The sequence below is a fragment of the Anopheles coustani genome, chromosome 3, assembly GCF_943734705.1.
Source record: "Anopheles coustani chromosome 3, idAnoCousDA_361_x.2, whole genome shotgun sequence".
NCBI lineage: Eukaryota > Metazoa > Arthropoda > Insecta > Diptera > Culicidae > Anopheles > Anopheles coustani.
The window spans coordinates 29,708,124-29,728,472 of NC_071288.1; the positions used below are offsets into that span (position 1 = coordinate 29,708,124).

A 20,349-nucleotide genomic window follows, 5' to 3' on the forward strand; every position below is an offset into this window, starting at 1 on the left:
ACGGTTCTGTTGAAAAATACTGCACTGGCAAATTTTACGCAAAATAATTCCATGTACATTAGATATCGGTCGGTCTTAGAAACAATAACAATAAACTAAACCTCCTCTTTAGCCCTGCTTCGATTGTACAGATTGTTATCAGGTATACGGTGTGTGTATGTGTTTATTATTGGCCGCACATGATGCAAAAAGCCGCTGAACTGGGATGTTACATTTCATTCTTCCAACATGCCACGTGGTCGAACGGGTGATGGCCGACCGAAGACCGATTAGTGTACGCAAGTATTCCAAAATACCAAATACTTCCGGCAGCAATCAGCAGCTAAAGCGATACCCATTCCATTGGCTATATTTGAAGAACCAAATCTAACAACCGATTCCCTCTTTTGCCTCCTACATCGTTTGTCAACATATTTCCTTTTAAGTTTGTTTTTTTTTTATTTATCTTTTTATCGAGAAAATTGAAATTATTCAATTTTTGTTCTTTCTTCGGCAAGTCGTTTTGCCTTGTTTCGAATGAAAATGGTATTCCCCCTTTTCGGGGAACCCTATCTTACTGGTTGGAGCCAACATTTTCATTCTTCTTCCCCTGGCAGCAGCACACGCCGACGATAAAGTAGAAAATAGTAATGAAGCGAGAAACAAATATCTGACCAAGATAAACAACTATTTACAAAAGGTCGAAGGGAACGACGTGGCAATCGGAGCATTCCCATCGGGTGATGTTTGTAAAGCTTGCAAATCATCAGGGAAAATTATACAACATACAAGAGCAAATGGACTATTTACATATGGAAAATATAGCTCATAGAGCCCTTACATTATTTCAGTGTGGCAGTGTGTGGAATTTGAGCACGTCATTTTTTTTTACCCCACTACCACCAACCAGGAGCAAACGGAACTAGTTTACGGTGGCAATACAAGTCCGGTACCTCTTGATTAATCCAAAATGTAGGAGGATAGTTTTTTTTTTTTTGTGAAAATTGATCTTTTTGCTACGTTGGTGGTTTTGTTTTTGGAGAACCAATGCATTCTGTTCTTTTTCAATTTTATATGCCTCGAATAGTATAACATATTTATTAATAACCGTCAAAAAGATGTGAAAAAAATTGTATAAATAGTATTCGATAGACAGAATGAAATCGACCCTATTGTAAATTCTGGTTTATGGACTATCCAGTACTAAGCACCGATCGAGCAAAAAAAAAATGGCGTATCAAATTCAGTGGTGTAAAAATAAATATGTAAACTTTTCTAAAACGATACCAAAATAAACCGACCGTCACGTGACAGCTGGAGTTTTTTCTGCACAGAGGGAAGCATCCTATAGGACACTATACCTCCATCTCCAAGCACACATTCCCGATTTCGGTGAACTTACCATCGAACTAATTCGACCATTACTCATCCACGTCCCAACACTGCTCTACTAAGCTAATCGGGTGATCATGGGCATCTTCCGTCGGTTATTGCTGTGCTGGTGCTGCGCTTGCCGCTGCTGATGAGAGTGGGCCAGCTGGAACTGCTGCTGGAAACTGAGCCCAAGTGTACCGTCGGCGTTCACCACGGTAACGGCACCGCCGCCACCGTTCTTGACGGTTCCGCCATTCGAGGAGCTTATCGTCGGGTGGCGGGTGGTGATGAAGTTTAACATACCGGCTCCGTTGCTGTTGTTATTGTTGGTGCTGGTGCCATTTTGCGTCGGTGAAAGGGAGTAGTTCACATCGAGCCGGGCCCTTTTCGCCGCTGGTTGTTGTTGCTGCTGGCGGGAGATGATTTGGGTGTGATAGTGCTGCGGGAGTCGATGTTGGACCAAGTTTTGGTGCGGTGCTTGATGGATGTAGAGCGACTCATCTTCGTCCTCCAGCGAAAGCAGGTCCTGTTGCGTAAATTCCATCGTCAATACACCGTCTTTCGAGTCGACGTTAAGGTCTTCGTAGAAATCTGGCACCTAAAAAGGCATCAAAGCGTTAGTCCTGTGATCTTCTTTTCTCAAAATGTCTAAAGATAGTCTCTTACCTCCAGATCGAAATCCACCTGATCGGCCCCATCCTCGTCCCCGTCCATCAACGATTCCGGTGTGTTGATGATGAAACTTTCCGCATCGACGTCGATCGTTTCGTGCGGATGCTCGATCAGCTCCACATCGTCTTCTTCCTCCTCTTCCTCCTCCTCCGGCTCGGGCACCTCTTCCTCGTCAACTTCCTCCGCGTCGACGTCCGATGGCCCACCGTCGCTTTCGAGGTCCTCCTCCGGGTCGAGATCGTCATCACCGGTGGAACCGTGCTTCATTTCACCACGCTCGAGCGCCTCCAGATTGTCCGGGTGAACCATGGCGCGCCGGATGGCTAGCGGATCCTTGCGGGACCACTTCTGCACCTCCTCATCCATCTTGGTGATTTTGGACGGATTCATCGCCCACAGGCAGCCCTTCCGCTGGCCGCCGTTCGTGGCGGGCTTTTCGATCTTCTCGAAGCACTTGTTCAGCGACAGGTTGTGCCGGACGGAGTTTTTCCAGCCGTTCGGGGCCGTCTTGAAGTACGGGAAGTGCTCGCACATGAAGCTGTAGATCTCGGAAACGGGCAGCGAGCCCGAGCGCGAGTTCTTCAGCGCCATCGCGATCAGGCAGGAGTAAGAGTAGGCCGGCTTTGGGAATCCACTGTCCGCGGCTCCCGATCCGCCGCTTCCCTTGGCGTGCGAATTCCTTTGCTTCGGCCCGGGTGGTGTCAATGTGGCACTCGAGTGGATGTGTCTGGCGACCATCGTCGGTGAACCAGGACCGGGCGAGGAGGACTTACCCTGCTGCAGGATCACGTTCCGGCTGAACGTTTTCGGGCTCGCAACGCCACCATTGCCATTCATCTGCCGCTGTGGGCTCGATTCTCGCTTCAGCACACCCCCATTCAACCCGAGGCCGGTGATCTTCTGCACGCTCTTGAGGTTCTTGAACTGCACGCTGTTGGCGAACGTCAGGCCACCGATGCCGGCCGCCAGTTTGATCGTGTTCCCCTTGCCCAAACCGACGCCTAGCACTGGAGAGGACACTGTCCGCTGCACAACCGGCTCCGTTGAACTATTATTTCCGCTGGAAAGCTGTTGTTGGTGTTCACTTAAACTCTTGCTCACTGACGCTGTACCGACGTTGCGGATGACCATCTTTTCCTCCTTAATTTGTGTCATTTGCGCGGATAGATCCTTCCGGACGTTCTCCACCGGTCGCGTTGTCACCGGTGAGGTCGTTACGGCTGACCTCGCGGGATTGCTGCTGTACTTTGTCGAGACGATGCCACCGGAACCCGGTGCGGCGGTCACCCGGGTGATTTGCGTCATATTAGATACCCGCTTTGCCTCCTGCACTACCATCGGCACCTTGATCATGTTCGGTGAGAAGGTGAGGTGGCTTTTGCGCTCCTTCGGACTCGGTAACGTCGGATTCTGCCACGTACCGTGCACGGTGGTGTTGAGAGTGAGGGTCTGTTTCGGTGATTTCAGCAGCGACTGAGCCGCCACCAGGGCGCTCATCGAGGAGGACGTCGAGGATGATGTCGCGTTCGACAGCGAAATGGACGAGGCGTTCGGGGAAACGACAGGCATGACGTAGTTTGGGTTAGCGCAGGTGCCCACATCCGTATAGAGATCGGTGTTGCAACCGCCCGACGACAGTGCGTTGCTGAAGAAACTGTCCGTCCCGAGTGAGTTCGAGTCCAGCTCGAGGGAGGGCATCAGTTCGTAGTTCATCAGCGACACGAACTCGTTCACACCGCCCACCACCGTGGCCACCTCTGACTTTATGTCAATATCCAGCATATCCTGCATGGAGTCGGTCATGTAGAGTTCCGACATCGGGGCAGCTGACTCCTAAAATGTAAAAAACATTTGGAGAAGATTGATTAGTTTGAGTAGATAAGTGTTATGCTATCAAGATATGCAGAATTGGTGGACAAATATTTAAGAACACAATTGGTTGATCCCATATTGCGCTGCAGTAAAGCCTACTATGTTTCGTTTCTACTCGCCCTTATGACTACTATGTTTTATCATCCCTTGTGCATTGGACCGGCAGGATTTAAAAGATTGTGGAGGAAATTGTTCCAAACATTCCAAAACTAAAAACTATGATTTGATTTCTGATCTTCGGTATGTCGTATCGTCGTAATTTGAATTCATCGACAGTAAAATGCATGCAACCTTGTACAGTAAATACTCAAATTCAAAATTAATTCGTTTGTCTCGTACGTTAGTGTATTATTAAGCGCAACATATCATCCACCCAGCCCGAGCAGAGCATACAATACAACCCTGCCAAAATGGTACTATGCTTTCCCACAACATCGGTTCGGTCGGTATGTTGTGTGTTTCACTTGGATTCAAGTTGCACCCTTCACGGACAATTATGCTGCCTTGTGTCTGTGTTTGTGCGAGAGCAAACAAAGGAGCACCAGGGTGAAAAAGTACAGTCTGCTCAAAAAGGAATCAGCGTACCATCAGGGCGACGGAGGAAAATGTGTTTCTCTGGTGCGAGGAAAAGCGAAGCAGAGAGCATAGAATGTTTCAGAGGCAGCATATGATGGATAGACGGTAATGCTATTCTTTTTCCTTATGCTGACACACTCGTTCAGGGTAGGGGAACAGAACGAACCAAATGCCCACGACCCTTCGGATGCCCCGCGTCGCATCCTTCAGCACACACTCCTCCAGTACCCTATGCACGGCAGGAAAACTGAACCCATCGTACTCGCAGCAGCAGGCGTTGCGAAGGGTTTCAGGGGTTCCCGATGGAAAAGGGCGCGCGGGTTCGAGAAAGAGGCTAGAGCGGGACAACCGCTACGCGCGCCTTGGACGTTCGGTCCGGAGCGCCGGAGCGAGATGCAGCACCGCAGGAAACCGGCCGGTGATGCCGGCTGCGCGGCAAACAAAGGCAATACAGAACCGCGCGCTTCGAGGGGAATATTACATCCCGTTCCTTTGTGTGTGCGTGCTTGCTGCGATGTTCCCTTCCCCCTGCGAAGCGGTCATGCTGGAAGTCGCACCAGGGATGATGACAGCGCGGCGAGGAGAAACCACGAAAGTACAGTCGCGTCAAAAGTTCTGCCGGGTCGCGCTGAACACTGGTGCGCTCTTTTTAGCGTTCCTCGGCGGTGTGCCGCTGGCTTGCTCGCTCGCCTGCTACCGCTGGAGCCCCGGGGCTCGCGGGTTTCAACTCGCGGATCGCATGCAAGAGCAAAAGGTCTATAGAGCACAACATTGCGTCGACGCAGCAAAGAGCGCCAAAAAGCGCGACTTTGCTGCTGCTGCTGTTGGGGGGAAGGAGAATATGGTCGTAGGGGAATTATTGTAACAAATCTCACACACTCAACTATGTATTTTCGATTTGTGAAACCTATGGGGGGAAGGGAGGAGGCAACTTGTGCGGGCGAAGCACAAAATGCGGCTTCTTATCGGATGGGGTAAAAAAAGCACGTACGAACGAGATGATTCCTCGTATTTTGTACAGCAACGCGCCAATGGAAGCGAAACAAATTGATTGCCGGCCAAGAGACATAACAAACAAATGTTCGAGTGTCCACGATGCCGGCAACCAGGCGCGAAGGAACCACCAAAACATCCGCATCGTGTCGATGTCGGGGGGCGATATCGATTTTAATTCTCCACCAGCATTCGTCTAGAATAAAAGTAGTATGGACACTATACAAATTTGGAAAAGAAACATAAAAAAAATGTTATCTTTTTTGTTATCACTCTAAACAACGTACGTGAGATGTGTGTGATCCGCGAGCTGAACACATTTGGCGCGAAAACCTTCTGTCACCGGCTCGCCCCGTTCACGCTCACGTCAAACGATTGTTTATTTTGCCTACGAACCTGCGCGCATACTTCGATCGATGCGGAGGCTCCGGTGAGGAAGGCCGTGATAAAATGTTCCACTCCCTTCGCTCTCGCCACACAGGAGGGAGGGTGGTAGATACGAAATATTGTAAATTGATACAACAAATCTAAAAACACACATCCTTAGGTTCCTTCCATCCCCTTATCTGAATTTCGACCACAACAACGACCTCTCTCCCGAAGCTGTCCGCAGCAATTTCCTCCTTGCGCCGAGTAACAGAGTGGAGGAATGAAAATAAATATACTATCATGTTTCTTTGGACAACGGATGTCTGTTTTTTTAAAAATATTTTTATTATTCTTGGACTTGGTTGTTTGCGACATTCCGCTTCGTCTGATTATTAGCAAACGAGCCACGGATCGAGCATGGACCCATGGAGCCAGGGAGGATGGAACCTGCAGCGGTATGCAACTGCTCTCTCGCCCTCAATTCGCCGTTTCGTGGCGCGATTGGTATGTTTTGATGGATGGTTTCATTTTCGCGCCAAAATGATCACGTTTGCAAACCATTTATAATGCTGGTACGAATAGAATGACGAAGAGTCCAAGGAAAACCAAGTTTCTCCACCCTCAGTTTAGTAATTTAGATAATTTTTTTCTCCTTCAAAAAAATATTTTTTAACAGTCAAATAACCCAATTTTGAATAAAAAATAAAATAATAAATTGTTAAAGAATAACATTCTCGATAAATTTTCAGATGCTTTCCAGCGTTTTGTATGTATTAAACTTTCGTTAAACTTTTATCTCAATCGCGCCAATCTTATTACTTTGAAACCTGTTCAACCATTCCACCGAAAATATCCGCAGCAGAGGCACGTGATACGTAATCGGATCCTATTTTAAGAAGGCAATTTATTTTACGTAATCTTATGCAACTATAAGATCGAACCGTTTCTCCACTAATTGTTTTCTTCATAAGTTCCATGTTTAACGAAACTACTCTTAAAGTCAGTCCTCCAGTTTCATAAGATTGTTTTGGCGCGCTTTTCCCAAGGTGCTGCGACCCATCGACCGGCTTTCTCTCCCAAAATGGTTTTTTTTTTTGGGTTTTCAGTAGAAAGTCACCCGTCCACCGATCACCAATCACTCTTCGCATGTAGCAGCTAAAATTTTCGCGCCAAAACCGTATACAATGATCGGTCGGGGGAGAACAGTAGGAGGATGTGGTGGAGAGGACGGAGGGGTGGGAGAGCCACGCACATGTAACGTGGACGATGACACAACCATCCGCAAACCCCCCCAAGATTCCGAGGATCTCGACCCCCTGCAAAGGCGGAGGGGGTTGATCGCGGAAAGATGGAAGAGAAGAGAGAAAGGACCACTACTTGTCCCGTTTAAATATAAAAAAAACATGTTCTCATACGCACACGCACACACCTAGCCACACATTTCCTCGATTATTTACCACGATTTTGGCGGCAAAGACGGAATAGGAGACGTTCGTCGAAGCTGCGATGTCGCACAGGCACCGAGATGTGATTTTGTGAGGACCCACCGCGAAAGGGGATACCGGGCAGTCTCCAACAAGGAGCACCCAGCAAAGCGATGTCTTGGAGTCGACGCAGGCGAAGAAATCTCCAAGCAAAGGCGTGTTTTTTCTCCACGACACTATGGTTGGTTCTCGCGTTTTCCTTCTGCATCTCTCGGAGAATTTCTCCTCTTTTCCCGCGAGTTCTCCCCGCTGCGGTTGGGGCGGTAGCATGGGGAGGTTGAAAACAAAAACAAAAACGACAAAAAAAGACACCGAACCGAACCTAAAGCAGCATAAACCGGGTTCTGAAAGCGCGCCAAACGGCAAAGCGAGGGCCGCCGCCGTTCGTAGGTCATTACACCCGGCAATGTTTATTTGGCGTCGTCGTTGGGGGGAATGATGGGGGGGGGGGGGGGGTTGTAGTGTGTTGGTACGTTGTTAATTTTCGCGCCCTTTCTCCCCTAACGGGACTCCCATAGCCGGTGGGGGCCACATGGGCGGAAAGTGGCACGCACCCACGATTCGATTTGAATATGAATCATACTCCCGGGTAAGGGTTGGGGGACCCCACGAAGGGGGTGGGGGTGAAATTTTGTCTAGTTGTCGTGCCACGTTCTAAACGAGCACACACTTATCCAACATTTTAGTTGCCCAATAAAAATCGATTTTAATCTGAAGCACTTAAATTCATCATCACGGACGACGTACCCGAGAGATGGGATGCATTTTCCGGCAGAGGATGCGCGGGACTGAAACGGTTCAAGTGGAAAACCGGCACCGGTCGGGGGATGATCTAATAATAATTTTCCCCATAAAGCAAATACAGGAAGCACCCGGCTCGCCACAAACATTCCGACACATCCCAGCGGAGAGGGCACAACTCGTAAACGTGACGTCTCGGGAAAACAGGAACCACTTCCTACCGGCACTTGCCACCCCCCCCAACGCCGCTGGGAGTACGTTCATTTTTAAAAGCGATTAAAAATAGTTGCTTCTCCCTTCGGAAATGGAGAGGCAAAATGAAAACACAATTTTTATTGCTTTTCAAAGGGAGGAACAGTTAAAAACTAACCCGCTATTTTGTGTTTGAAAACTATGCTCAAACATAAAACCTTGCGGTCAGTGCCAGTGAAGTGAATACCCACGAGAGAGGAAGGGACACCTTTTAAGATGTCCAAAACCAACCACCGTGTACCGGGAACGGAAACATATGCCATCGACGGAGAAATGACAGATGCTCTTTCGGGACCTGTAGGACAAGCGGGTAGATTTACCTCCTTTTTTGTTTTCGTTATCCAAAACTTACGCACTTTCTTTCTCGACCGAGCTATTCATTGGTGCAAGTTGTCGCTTGATTCCCTTCTCATCCTTCCGAGACGGCACGCGTTCGATCGAGCATAAACCTGTGGTTATGCAGCCGAATTACCAACAGCTGTCATCTGGTTCACGAACGAAGATCGTCACCAGCCGGCTCTTCAACGCGAGAGATCATGTTTAGCAGCCGCCCAACGACCTCGACCGATTAATGCCACGTGAGTACGAGGAACTCCTCCAGCGACAGGTGTGATAAAAATCATACAAACGCGTCTACCTGCGAGACGATCGAAAGGTGTAAACATTTCCTTCGACAACATCATTGAACCTCCAGCTATTTAAACGCTGCAAACATGCAATGGGATGGACCGGTTTGCGTGGTTGATTTTACCCTCCCTACCGCTGGGAAGATTTGCCCCAATGCAGCTCCTTCCATCCATGTTATCACGCCTCGTTACCTTCCACTGCACCGCGCGCGCAAGACGACCGTTTAAATGCAGAAAGAGTTGTTTCATTGTTTTATCCCCTAAACACGAAGCAAACACAAACGCCTCCCGAAGGTGAAACAACAACATGGACACGGAGAAGTCCCCATCATGTTCCGCGTGGGAATATTTTGGGGCGAAAAACGAAAACGAAAAAAAAAATATGAATCCTTCAATAGACCGAAACCACGGGCAAATCGGGTGGGAAAAGTTAAGAACCCATCAACCGTGATTCGGTTCTGCGCTTCATGAGAACTGAAAACACATCGAAGTTTGTGGGAGCGGAGTGCGATCGGGAGCGGAGGGGGTGGGGAGGCGTGATAAATCACGTGGAGCATATTTTTCCCTAAAACTCCAAAACGGGTGTGAAAAAGCGAGTGAGTGAGTTGAGGGATGAAAATTTCGGCATTTTGGTATTTATTTTCTGAACAAATGTGAAATAGGTGTCTTAAATAAACGATGATTATATTCATAAATAAATATATAAATTTATTGTTTTACGCAAAGACAAAAAAAACAGATTATGACGATGGTTTATGTTAGATCAAGGTAATTTTGGGAAAGAGATTATTTATTATGTTCCGAAGGTAAACACACATACAAAGGTTTAAATACAAAATAAAATAATGAAGTTTTAAAGAAATAACCATAAAAAAATTGACAAATGAATGTGAAAATAGCATAGAAAAAGAAGTAAATGAGGGAGAGGCATACAAATATTCATTATTTCCAGTCGTTCGATAAAAATCAGGAAAGGAAAAATGCGCGCGAAAATGAACAATTTGTCCTTCCATTGCCCTTCCTTGTGGCGAAGACCAAGCTTGCCCGAGAACCCAAACCGATGACAAATTTTGTTCAATCAAGTGTGTGTGTGTGCTTATTTGTGTTTGCATTTCCCCTTTTTCTGATTGGATATTGTTTAAAGTTTGTCCTTAAATGAATCATCCGGCGGCAGAATGGATTAGAAAACTCTCCCTTGTACTTCAAGCCTTGTAGGAAAAACGACACCGACGCACATTCACACACATTCATGACCGGCAGGAAGTGGACAGTTTAAACATGATTTTCCACCTTCTAGTATTTTGCCATGTTTTTCTCTCGCTCGCCTGCCCGGGACGCGCCATGGGCCAGCGGAAGGCTAAAACCGGCGACCACAACATCCAGAATGATTTTACCGGCATAACTTTCCTTTCGAGCGCATGCGCATCGCCTCCAGCATTCCCTGACCCTTTTCGCCCCCTTTAGGTTAGTTTCATCAGAAGCAATTTTTTATCTCGGAAAATTGTACTCCCCATTCCCCGTTTCCCCACACACGCTAACTCACTTCCTCAGGGTTGCTGGGAAGTGGTTTTTCCCCCAACACAGACACGATGGGTCACTTCTTTTTTTTTTTTTTTGGGTGGCGATTTGTCAGTTTTCCCATTAGCGCGCGCTGATTTTCCATCGCACGGCCAGGCGCACACTTTCCACTGGAGGATGATAGTTTGGTCGACATGTGCAAACCCGGGAAAACTAATCCGAAAAGCATGGGGAAAAAAAAATTCCAACCAATCTGGTCTCGGTTATAATCCCTTACTAGCTCAATCAATGAAGTGGATTATAAATTTTTGTAATTATTAAAAAAAATATAAAGCCCATATAGAATTTCCACATCATCGACGAGGGGATCTTCTCCTGCTGGCAAATATCGATCGGTGTACGAATCTAAAGTTTCCCGCCTTACGGTCTTCTGCTACCTACGCGAAAAGTGAAAGCAATTTGCAGCGCTGGAAAATTATCAACCGGCAAAGCAACACACCTCGAGGGGTTGCCTGTTTCCCGCCAGGGCGCAAACTCCGACCCGAGAACGGAATAATCCTCGGAACAGATTACGGATCGATATTTTGTGTGGGATTTTCGCGCCCAATTCTGTGCACTCCCTGGTGCGGATCGAATCTATCTCTGGACCGGTTCTACCTTCCCGCCTGTCAAATAAAGCAAACAAAACTTGGGTGGTATGGATGGATGGGGGAGGAGGGGGGGGGGAGGAAAAACATCCCCACTGCTGTGCGAGTACTTCCGGATTTCATTTGCCGCCAACGGGATACAGAAGCAATGGGGAAGGAAGCATTCTGTCCCGAAGGGGGGCGTAGAGTCATCCTCTGGACCTGAACGAAGTCCAGAACGGCGCGACATGGATTCCGCTCCGTCAGAGTTCCGTGTCACTTCCGGAAAATACCAGGCGCACATGCAACAGAATCGGATCCGTTCCGTTAGGTCCGGGAACGACACGAAGAAACGGTCCGATGCAAAGGTGTTTGGTGTTTCAGAACATTCTCTCTCGACCCTTCTTCGACGGCTCGTCGTCGACAAGGGGAACACACACCATCTTCGGACCGGAACCGCCATTTGGTAATACGGATACCCACCCTCGGAGCTCATGCCGGGCGGCAAGATGGAACAAGGATACGAACGGAAAAGCGTGTACCGTGTTCATGCGCACGCGCGCACGTGGCTGTTGTTTAACTCCCTTCGTGGCCCCTTCCTCGTCCTGCCCGGTTGTGTCGAACGGGGTTTCCTTTTTCCTTCCTCCCTGTTGTGCGTCGTGCCGGAGTTTTTTGGGATCTCCATGATCAAGGATTTAGGGGGCTTCACACACACCTGCCAGTCAACAACAACAACAACAACAGGGGGACAGCTTTCCATGAAGACCTGAACGGGGGAAGTTTTTACACCCTTTGGTTGGGGGTTGGGGGATGAAACGGTGGTACAACCGTGTGCGGGCCTTCGGTGAATGTTTTTTATTCAACCCAACGTTCCGGTATAACGCGTTCACCGTTGCGGACATCGTATCCACCCGCGCGCTCACTCGTCCCCGGACCGGGAGAAGTGTTTCAGTTTACCAAAGGTGGTGCATATATTTACGTACAGCTGTAAATTTACTATGCAGGGGCTGGAACATTAATCCACACACAGGACAAAAAAAAAGCAAACTAGCGTACACTCCTCTTTCCGAACGGAACGCGGCTCTCTTCGAAAACACCTTGCGATGGCCAAATTTTAAATGCTAACCAAGCCTCCGTCAGTATCCGGACGAGTGACGGGTGCAACCGTTTTTTTTCGAAATGTTTTCAGCCAACCCTATTCCCTCCCACGACTGCCTGGGAGCCTGGTAGATAGTTGTGGACGAATTTTTCTCCGTCTGTCGCTACCGACGGCAACACGAAAATGGGCACCATTAGCAGCGCAAACACTGTTGAAGTAAGATCAAAAAGTTGTTAATTGAACTAGATGAATTTTACAAATGTTTTCTTAGCTATCTAAGCGGTATTGAAATGGAATAAATTCTACTCATTTATTGCTCTGCCTTTTTCATTTATCATTTTGCATTCTTTTCTCAATCCCTCTAACATTACCGGCGACTAATTATCCTTGCACCTAGGACGGTAAATAAGACTCAAAGTAATATTTCTACTCGGGGGAAAACGGGTAAGGAAGAAAAACCCGCACCACAGGTAACCATATAAACCCGAGAAAAATCCCTCACCTCTTCATGGCCACAATAAAGCAATAAAAGATAAAAGACAAAAGGCGTGAAGAGGATTAGGAGGGCAGAAAACATTTCACGAAAAACAATCCAATAGTGGCAATTGCTGCAGATCCTCAAGGAGGATCGAAGCTTGTCGGAGAGACCCAACGGAAAAGCGCCAATAATCACAACTGCAGCTGCAGGTAAAACAAAAACTTGTTGATCTTCCATCTGTTATTAGTTGGATTGTTGGAGTAGTTTTTGTTCAAATGTATCCATTACCCTCATTTTTGTTTCAATAATATCCTTTTCTCTAGGTTTGCTACGAATGAAGATCAGCACCGGCTTAAGACACCTTCTTCCATTCGAAAATCGTACTTGAAGGAATATTTCAGAGACTTCCAACTCGCGCGCACAGATGTCGCTGGTGAGGATCTTTCGTACTCTTTGTCCTAAACATCGATCTTCATATGGTCCCGCACGATCGTGCCGGTGGCTTCCACCGACGCAATTTCCCACCACACTGGTGGTCACGTCTCCCTCGATGGATCTTCTTGATTTCGGCTGATGATCAGCTCCGAAATACGGGCCTAGCGATCAATCCGCCGCTGATGATGACCATATGTACTGCCACAACAACACCCGGGCGGCCCAATGGTAGAGGTTGGGCCAGCATCGGTGGAGTCACTCCCGCTCTCCCGCAACCACAGAACAACAGATCGATCGTTCGCCCAAAAACCGGTTCTCCTCTTTCCTTTTTTGTTCCACTGAAACCATTCCATTCCGGCAGCGTTGTTGTGTTCTGGTCGTCGTCAGCTTATGGGATGGTCGGTTCATTCCGGCCACTCTCGGCACTTCCCTCCCCGCTCGGAGTTCGCTAATCGCCTCCCGAAAAGAGCACAAACCACGAGAAACGGCAACGAAACGGATTGGAAAATATTTCACACGAACTCTGGAAGAAACCTGGACCTGGGCGAACATGAAGATCATCGCGATCCCCGCCGGGTGGACAGAGACAGCGAGCCCGAACCCCGGTAGGGTAGCAGCAAGCGGTGGGTAGGGAAGGGACGGCCCGGAGCGACCCCCTCGAGAACACGCCGGGGTACGATCTTTCCCTCCGTACTTTTCCTCTTCCATTGTTGGACTTTCGTCGTCGTTCCCGCCCGGACGGAAAGCATAAAAATCTACCCCTCTCCAGCCATCCGTTGCCCCTTCCCCCGGCCTTTCCCAGCGCAGCGAAGATCGTCTTTATTCCTTCTGGTTTCTTTCGCGCCATCCAAGGCAACCCACCAAGCCCCGAAGAAGACCCTCAAGAGTACCGGAGAAGGTCCCGGGGCAGGAGGGACACCAAAGAAGAATGTTTTTTTTTTGTAAATATGTTTCTCTTCCTTCTGCTTTGGTGCGGTTCGTTGGTCCCACTCCGGATGGTTTCTCTGCCGTAGCGCTTTAATGTTGTTTTTCTGCTAGCCCGGTTTTCCAAGATGAAGGTTTCGTGTTCTTTTCAAGGCGTTTTCCTTCCCGGCAACGCGTTTGGATGTGTTGTGTGATCCTAGCCTTTTCTTTCGTTTCTTTTGTCTTCAGCGTATTTTGTTTTTTTTTTCTTCTTTTAATGTTTCGTAATGGACGAGAGTACGATGCACACTGGGACTCTTCTCTGCACAATCCACTGACGGAAAAGTCAGGCAAGCAAACAAAGAGAGACTCCTCCCGAGGTTGCATCGATACAGTCGGTTATTTGTAAGGACCGACGACTAATCGATAGAGTGGGAAAGTCAGAAGAGTGGGAAAAAGGATGCATTGCGGGTGGAATGCGTGGAAAGTGGGTTTTTTCCACTCACCACCTCCTTCGTTCGTTCGACAAAATAATATGTTGAGTCTTTTTGGTGGGAAAAAGAATGATTCAAAACCTCAATGGGAGTAGAATTGCAAACAATTTGTTTTTAAAATTGCACCGTTGAAAATGGTCGAATTCAAAACCATTATATCTCGGCTTCCACCAGGAGAAGAACTTCTGGTGATAAAATCAAATGCCATACACAAAGAAAGACTTGCAAACGACAGCACACCAAGCAATGGCCGAGAAGAAATCGCTAGCTCGTGAAAAATATGTAAATTAACCAAGAAAACAAAAAAACCAACCGCGGTTCACGAAGAGGATGTTCTAAACACAAGAAAACATTCATTCACGATACGATCGACAGTTGTAGGCACGGGATCGCTATCCATTGACTCGTATGGTCAGCCAACTAAAACCAAAATAGACAAAAGCCACACTGGACGAAGCGAGTCGCGGTGACGGTTGGGTGGAATAAGAAAAAAAAATACACGAAGACAAGCTGATCCAAAGATCGGGGAGATTCTTTCCCTTCTCTTCACTGTTTGTGATCTGCTCTTCTTAAAAGATCATTCCCGCCTTGGCAAGTTGATGATCTCTAAAGCTAGCTTTGGCAAGAAGTAAGTGAAGAAGAAAAATACTAAAGGCACCCAACCGGCAATAGTAAAAGGGAAATGGTTCCGAAACCTCCCTTCTCCAAACTTTCCTCCTACCACCCAGAATTCCTCAATGCGAAACACTGTACGGCTCAAGTGCTGAATATTCCATGAGAATTCCGGAGTTCGTCGTCGTTTTCGTCGTCCGCCTTTGGCGCATAGTTTACGGGTTTGTTGTTGTTCGTTTGTAAGCCGCATTTATGAAATGGATATTTGGCTCTGATTTACGGGCAACGTTAAGCGTAAATGTGTTTCTCTAAATCTCCACAAAGGAAAGTGCCATACATTTATGACATCTCCAAATTGCAGTATTTTTCGTTTGTCCAATCCTTGAACCTTTTCACACAGGCGATCTCTTGTACAGAACTTTCGCTAGGTTGATTATATATTCATTTGCAATAGGGAAAAAAAAGATCAAGAAATCTGTCCCTAGTAAAGCGCCAGGCGCTTTCTTGAAGCATCAATAAAAATCTTAAAATGATCCGGAATAAATGGTCACCACCATCGAGGAACAATCGTTCAAACCCTGTGCCCATGATTTATTGACGTGGTATTTGCATTCCATTACCCCAGAATTGCACTTTTTGCACCCAAATTCCATCACCTCGACTCGATCGTGGGATTCTCCTAGTTCCGGGGTTCGAAATCTTTCGGCATAGGATGGTTGTACCGTTCAGCGTTTACGATCTCCTTTACCCCCGGAGCGTTTCCCAACATGTTTCCCTTGCGTGTAGCGTCCCTTTTCCCGTTTTCTTTTTCCAACCAACCATCCCTACCCGCAACCAATCAGGACACCAATGAACGAGAACCGGGAGCAAACGGGAAAAGGGACACACACACACATCCCGCCATAATCGTTGTTGATGCTACGCTTCCCGTCCTTTGGTTCACGCTTGTCCTCGGTTCCATTTTTCCCACCCGAACGACTGAGAACTGACCTTAGTGAAATGATTTCCCAATCTTTCCCCTACTTCGGCCCGGTTGGGAAAGGGTCTTTTAAAAACGCAAAAACATTCCTTTCCTATCATCCTAACACCGGTGGTAGGGCAGGTCGATCTCTCCCCCCCTAGTGGGCTCGATCTTTAGGGGTTGTTCGGCTCCCGTTTACTCGTTCTTTCCTTCGTTTCCCGGTACCACCAACGGTACGGCAATTAGCCGAAAAGAGAAGCAACTTCCCAATGTTGACAAACAACACCCGGGAGAGAACTGACTAAGTTCTCGATCCTCCCTATAATATCGTTCATCACCACGGCGGGAGAAAGGAAAACGGTTGCGCACCAAGGAGGTTTTTTTCCGATGGTTTTGTGTGTTCTTTTTTTCCGTCTGCAATCGACGTTCTGTTTTTAAAGGTCTTACCGGTGCGGGCTCGATACCGACCAGACGACATTGCATTTTTCGGTGGAATACCGCTGCTGCTGACCTAGTTTTTGAACTGTTGCCACACACACACACGGCGGCGTTCATTCAAGCGCTCAAGGTAGGATAGATCGAGCGGAAGGAGGAGGGGAAGCGCCTTCACTTCACTGACTGGAAAGTAATTGTGGATGGTGGGTTTAAAAATAGCTCTCAACAAATCCATATCGGTTTGTTGTTGTTGCCGACAAGCTGTTTATCGAAAGCTGTAATGTGTAATTGAAGGGCTAGATGTTTTTGAATTAGTATGTTTTTAAGTCCGTTCAAACAAAACAACAGCCTCAACACGGTATCAGCTTATTCGGCTGCAGTTTCTGTCTAAATTTTTAAAAATAATTCGTTAAATCAATGAATGGAGATAAAACCCGATTCCATTGATTCTGTCAACTGCTTGAAAGTATGCGGAATTACTGATGGGACAGACAACTTAATTCAACAGAAGAGCCCATTTGAATTAAGAACCTTCGATCGTTCGTCGTGGATCGCCGATGGAAGATTGTTTTCGCCACGGAAAAACAGACCGATACTCCCCTGGAATAGTAATCAGACCCTTTTCGCGCCCTATCGCACTTACTGTGCACTAAGGTGGGCGGCCAGAAGACCATGTCTTTACGAATAAAATTTCAAAGAAAATAGGCCAACACGTCCTTGCTGGGTAGCGCCGGTTTTTGTTTCTCAAAGTTGTGCGCTTCTGGCGATCATGTTGAGCGCTTCCGATTAAATTTCAGGGACACACCACCAGTGTTTCCGCCGATGATGTACCGGATGGCAAGACTTGAACGTGGAACAATTACATTGATTGTCCGGTCCGTGGTGGTCGTCGTTTACCCCGGGTTTGCCACTCTTTCCTTTCCGACATATAATAACAGAACGAATCGGCAACATGAGGTTGTTGTCAGCCGCGCAGCACATGGCGCGCGGTGTCTTGAAAGATCAGCAAAAGGCACATTGTATAAGAACGGAAGGATGGATGTTTTTGCTTCGCCCCCCAAACCAGAACCATGTGTGTGCAAGTTTGTCCCCATCCAGCGGTCCGGGACTCTGGGTACAATTTAAAGAAAAAACTTATTTAAAAAGCGCGCGCGGTTCGACGCACAACAGAGTAAAGGCATAATAACAAAAACGTGATCTTTCATCCGTACTCCGTCTTGTTCCGTCTTTCCCACATGTTACTCGTTTTCTCCTTCCACTTTCTGTGAGTGTTTGTCTATCTCGCATCCCGTTCTTGACGGCGCGACCGGACACAATTGGCACACGCATGATCCGCGGGGCGAAGCGCGAGAAGAAAAAGGGGTGGTTAGAATTTAAAACCCCCTTGTGCGGGGTGCTGCTGGTTGCGGTGTGTGGTTGGGGTGGTCTTGAAGGAAACGCACGAGGACAAGCCCCGACATTCATCGATTATCATCTCGTCTTCCTTCCCCTTATGCTACGTATTTTCGCGCGAATATTTCCCTTCGCGAGCAACGAGCCGTTCGCTGATCTCATTTCTTCGGTTCATTTTAGAACGTTTCGGTAACCTATCTCGTTCGTTTGCCATCTTTTCGCGGGGAAAATCTATGCTCGCTCATCCTCTCTTCATAATGGCACCATTGCCAGGTGTTACGAGATCGATGAAATAGTTTTCCGTTTTCCATTTGTTTGTTTCTACCGCGTTGGTGATGTTGGTGATGCGAATAACCACGTGCGTTTGAAAGACCATTGTCTGAAGGGACGGGGGCAGGTAAACATACACATCAGCGTCGCACCTCCCAGCTCATCACCACCCCCTTGCGTCCACAGTTGGCGACCGGCATTTTGGCCTTGAACTTCGCGTGCGCTTGCCGGCAGATGGATTTCAAACGATTTCACGGAGAGGGATGGTGTGGTCGTTTGTCTGCTTTCCGCACACTCGCTTCAAGAGCGCTCATTTGCAAATCCACTTCGTCCCGCACGGTTTGACATGTTGAGTCTTGAATGGACACTGCTCTTCAAACAAAGAAATTCGGTGAAGTTGGAGACTTTTTTTCTAACCGCACCAAAAATTAATCAACCGACGAAGGTGTGTCCCCTTTTGCTAGAATGCTAAAGCGCGCAGTATTTGATCAATGGAAGAAGACTAAACAAAACACCAACAAATTTTTCACCGCTTACTGGAATGATAAGTGTCAACAAAACCGGAGAATTTTAAACGACTTATTGCGAAGTAAACCACACTTCAACAAACGTTTGCAACGGTAATGTGAACTGTTTCAATTTCATTTAAAAAAAAACACGACAGCGGTGGCAGTTGCCGTAGCAACGTACGTTTAATGCGGGTACCGTACTTTTTTTCTGAGAAACAAAAAGAAAAACCAGGGAAAAAACATACGCCATCAAATGTAGCTGTTCTTTGTCGTTTTCATCACTTCCAACACCATATATCATCGACCACATCATTTTGCACTGCACACATCATCAACAATTTGCTGTACGTTTATCGGATAATTTAAATTGCTCCAGCCGAAGTTGTCGAACGGTACAGCACTGGGAGCCGTGGAACCGAGTGTTTCGCTGCCATTACTTACATTGTATTTGCTGAGCAGAACGTCGTGGAACCCGCTGCTGATTTCGTCGTGGTCGTACATTTTGGCGCGAGTTGATCGGTTCGCCGTACTCGGTCGCTGTTAACTTGTTTTGTTTTAAAATATTATACTTTCGCCACGGAGGTATAATGCGGGTACAATTGTGACCACCGGAAATCGTCGCGATACGCGCTAATTTGTTTTCTTCTTGCTAACGTTGTATTGCAGCGGTGCTGCATAGCCATGGGCTCGTAGGATTCCGCTTATCAAAATGCACACTCTCGGTCACCCCACATACAAACACACACTCAATACAAGCAACCGCTCTAAGCGAAGGATTCGAAGGATTCGTATTTTCTACGCACCGCAGCAGAGACACGTCTGTATCGTCTCAGCGCTCAAACACGACTGGTTTAGTGTAGTGAAGGGAGCTGTAACTGTATAACTAGCTACTGTAGCTAGGTATGGATAAAAAAAATACTGACTAGTTACTCTAAATATTACCAAGCAGGTACTTTCGTTGCTAATATATTGCTTAATATTTCAAAAATTCAGAATATTTGGTTTCCTAAAACATCGTTTGCCCATCAAACATATCAAATTACCAAATCTCGCATAACTTGTTAGTTTCTGAACCGATTTTCACAATTGACCCCTCAAATGAAAGGTCTTGTGAAGACAAACATCTTGATACAACAAAGATTCCACCTCGAAACGAAGTTTATGAAATAAACTTTTGAATGGGACGAAGGTACAGATACCTTGGTTCGTATTTTCTGCTGAAATAACGCTGCTGTGAGATAGAGATGGGCCATGAAAACCCTGAACCTGTGAATAAAACAGCTCATTTGGGCCAATTGAATATCTCAAATACGTTAGATATATTTTAATAGACGCAAAGCACCAGTTTACTTACCTGTCTAGCTTTAAATACATGATATCAGCCATATCTGAGGCGCTATTTGTGAAAAGTGTTATTAGAGCATCAAACATGTTCGTTCCGCGATAAAGTGCCCGCCGGGAAAGTGCGGAAAAACATCACAAAGGACTTGCTTCACTGTTTCAGTGACCCACGATGGATTCAATTTGAATGTTAACGCTGGCATAATTATTTTTGAAACATAATAAATGCTACTCTCCTTGGAATGAACTCGGGTAAATCAGTTAGTCTGCATATTCCCTAAAAGGACTAAATTGTTCGTGTTGTTTGAATACAATTAGAAGAATAATGTCAACTATAT

The 20,349-nt window shown here is 47.0% G+C and overlaps 1 protein-coding gene across 1 annotated transcript; it reads right to left on the reverse strand.

The window, feature by feature from the left end:
* Nucleotides 1-939: 939 nt before the first annotated feature.
* On the reverse strand, nucleotides 940-19,498 carry LOC131272596 (uncharacterized). Its single transcript, XM_058274407.1, has 3 exons — nucleotides 19,112-19,498; nucleotides 2,020-3,858; nucleotides 940-1,951 (listed from the first exon to the last, which is right to left on the reverse strand). Exons 1-3 carry the CDS (start codon nucleotides 19,169-19,171, stop codon nucleotides 1,430-1,432), a joined length of 2,421 nt encoding a protein of 806 aa, XP_058130390.1. The 5' UTR covers nucleotides 19,172-19,498; the 3' UTR covers nucleotides 940-1,429.
* Nucleotides 19,499-20,349: the final 851 nt, after the last annotated feature.

Excerpts from the sequence above, each read along its gene's own strand:
- LOC131272596 (XM_058274407.1), bottom strand. The coding sequence starts at position 19,171 with ATGTACGACCACGACGAAATCAGCAGCGGGTTCCACGACGTTCTGCTC. Across the intron at positions 3,859-19,111 it reads TTCTGCTCAGCAAATACAAT|GAGTCAGCTGCCCCGATGTC; the intron begins GTAAGTAATGGC and ends TTTACATTTTAG. Across the intron at positions 1,952-2,019 it reads AGGTGGATTTCGATCTGGAG|GTGCCAGATTTCTACGAAGA; the intron begins GTAAGAGACTAT and ends ATGCCTTTTTAG.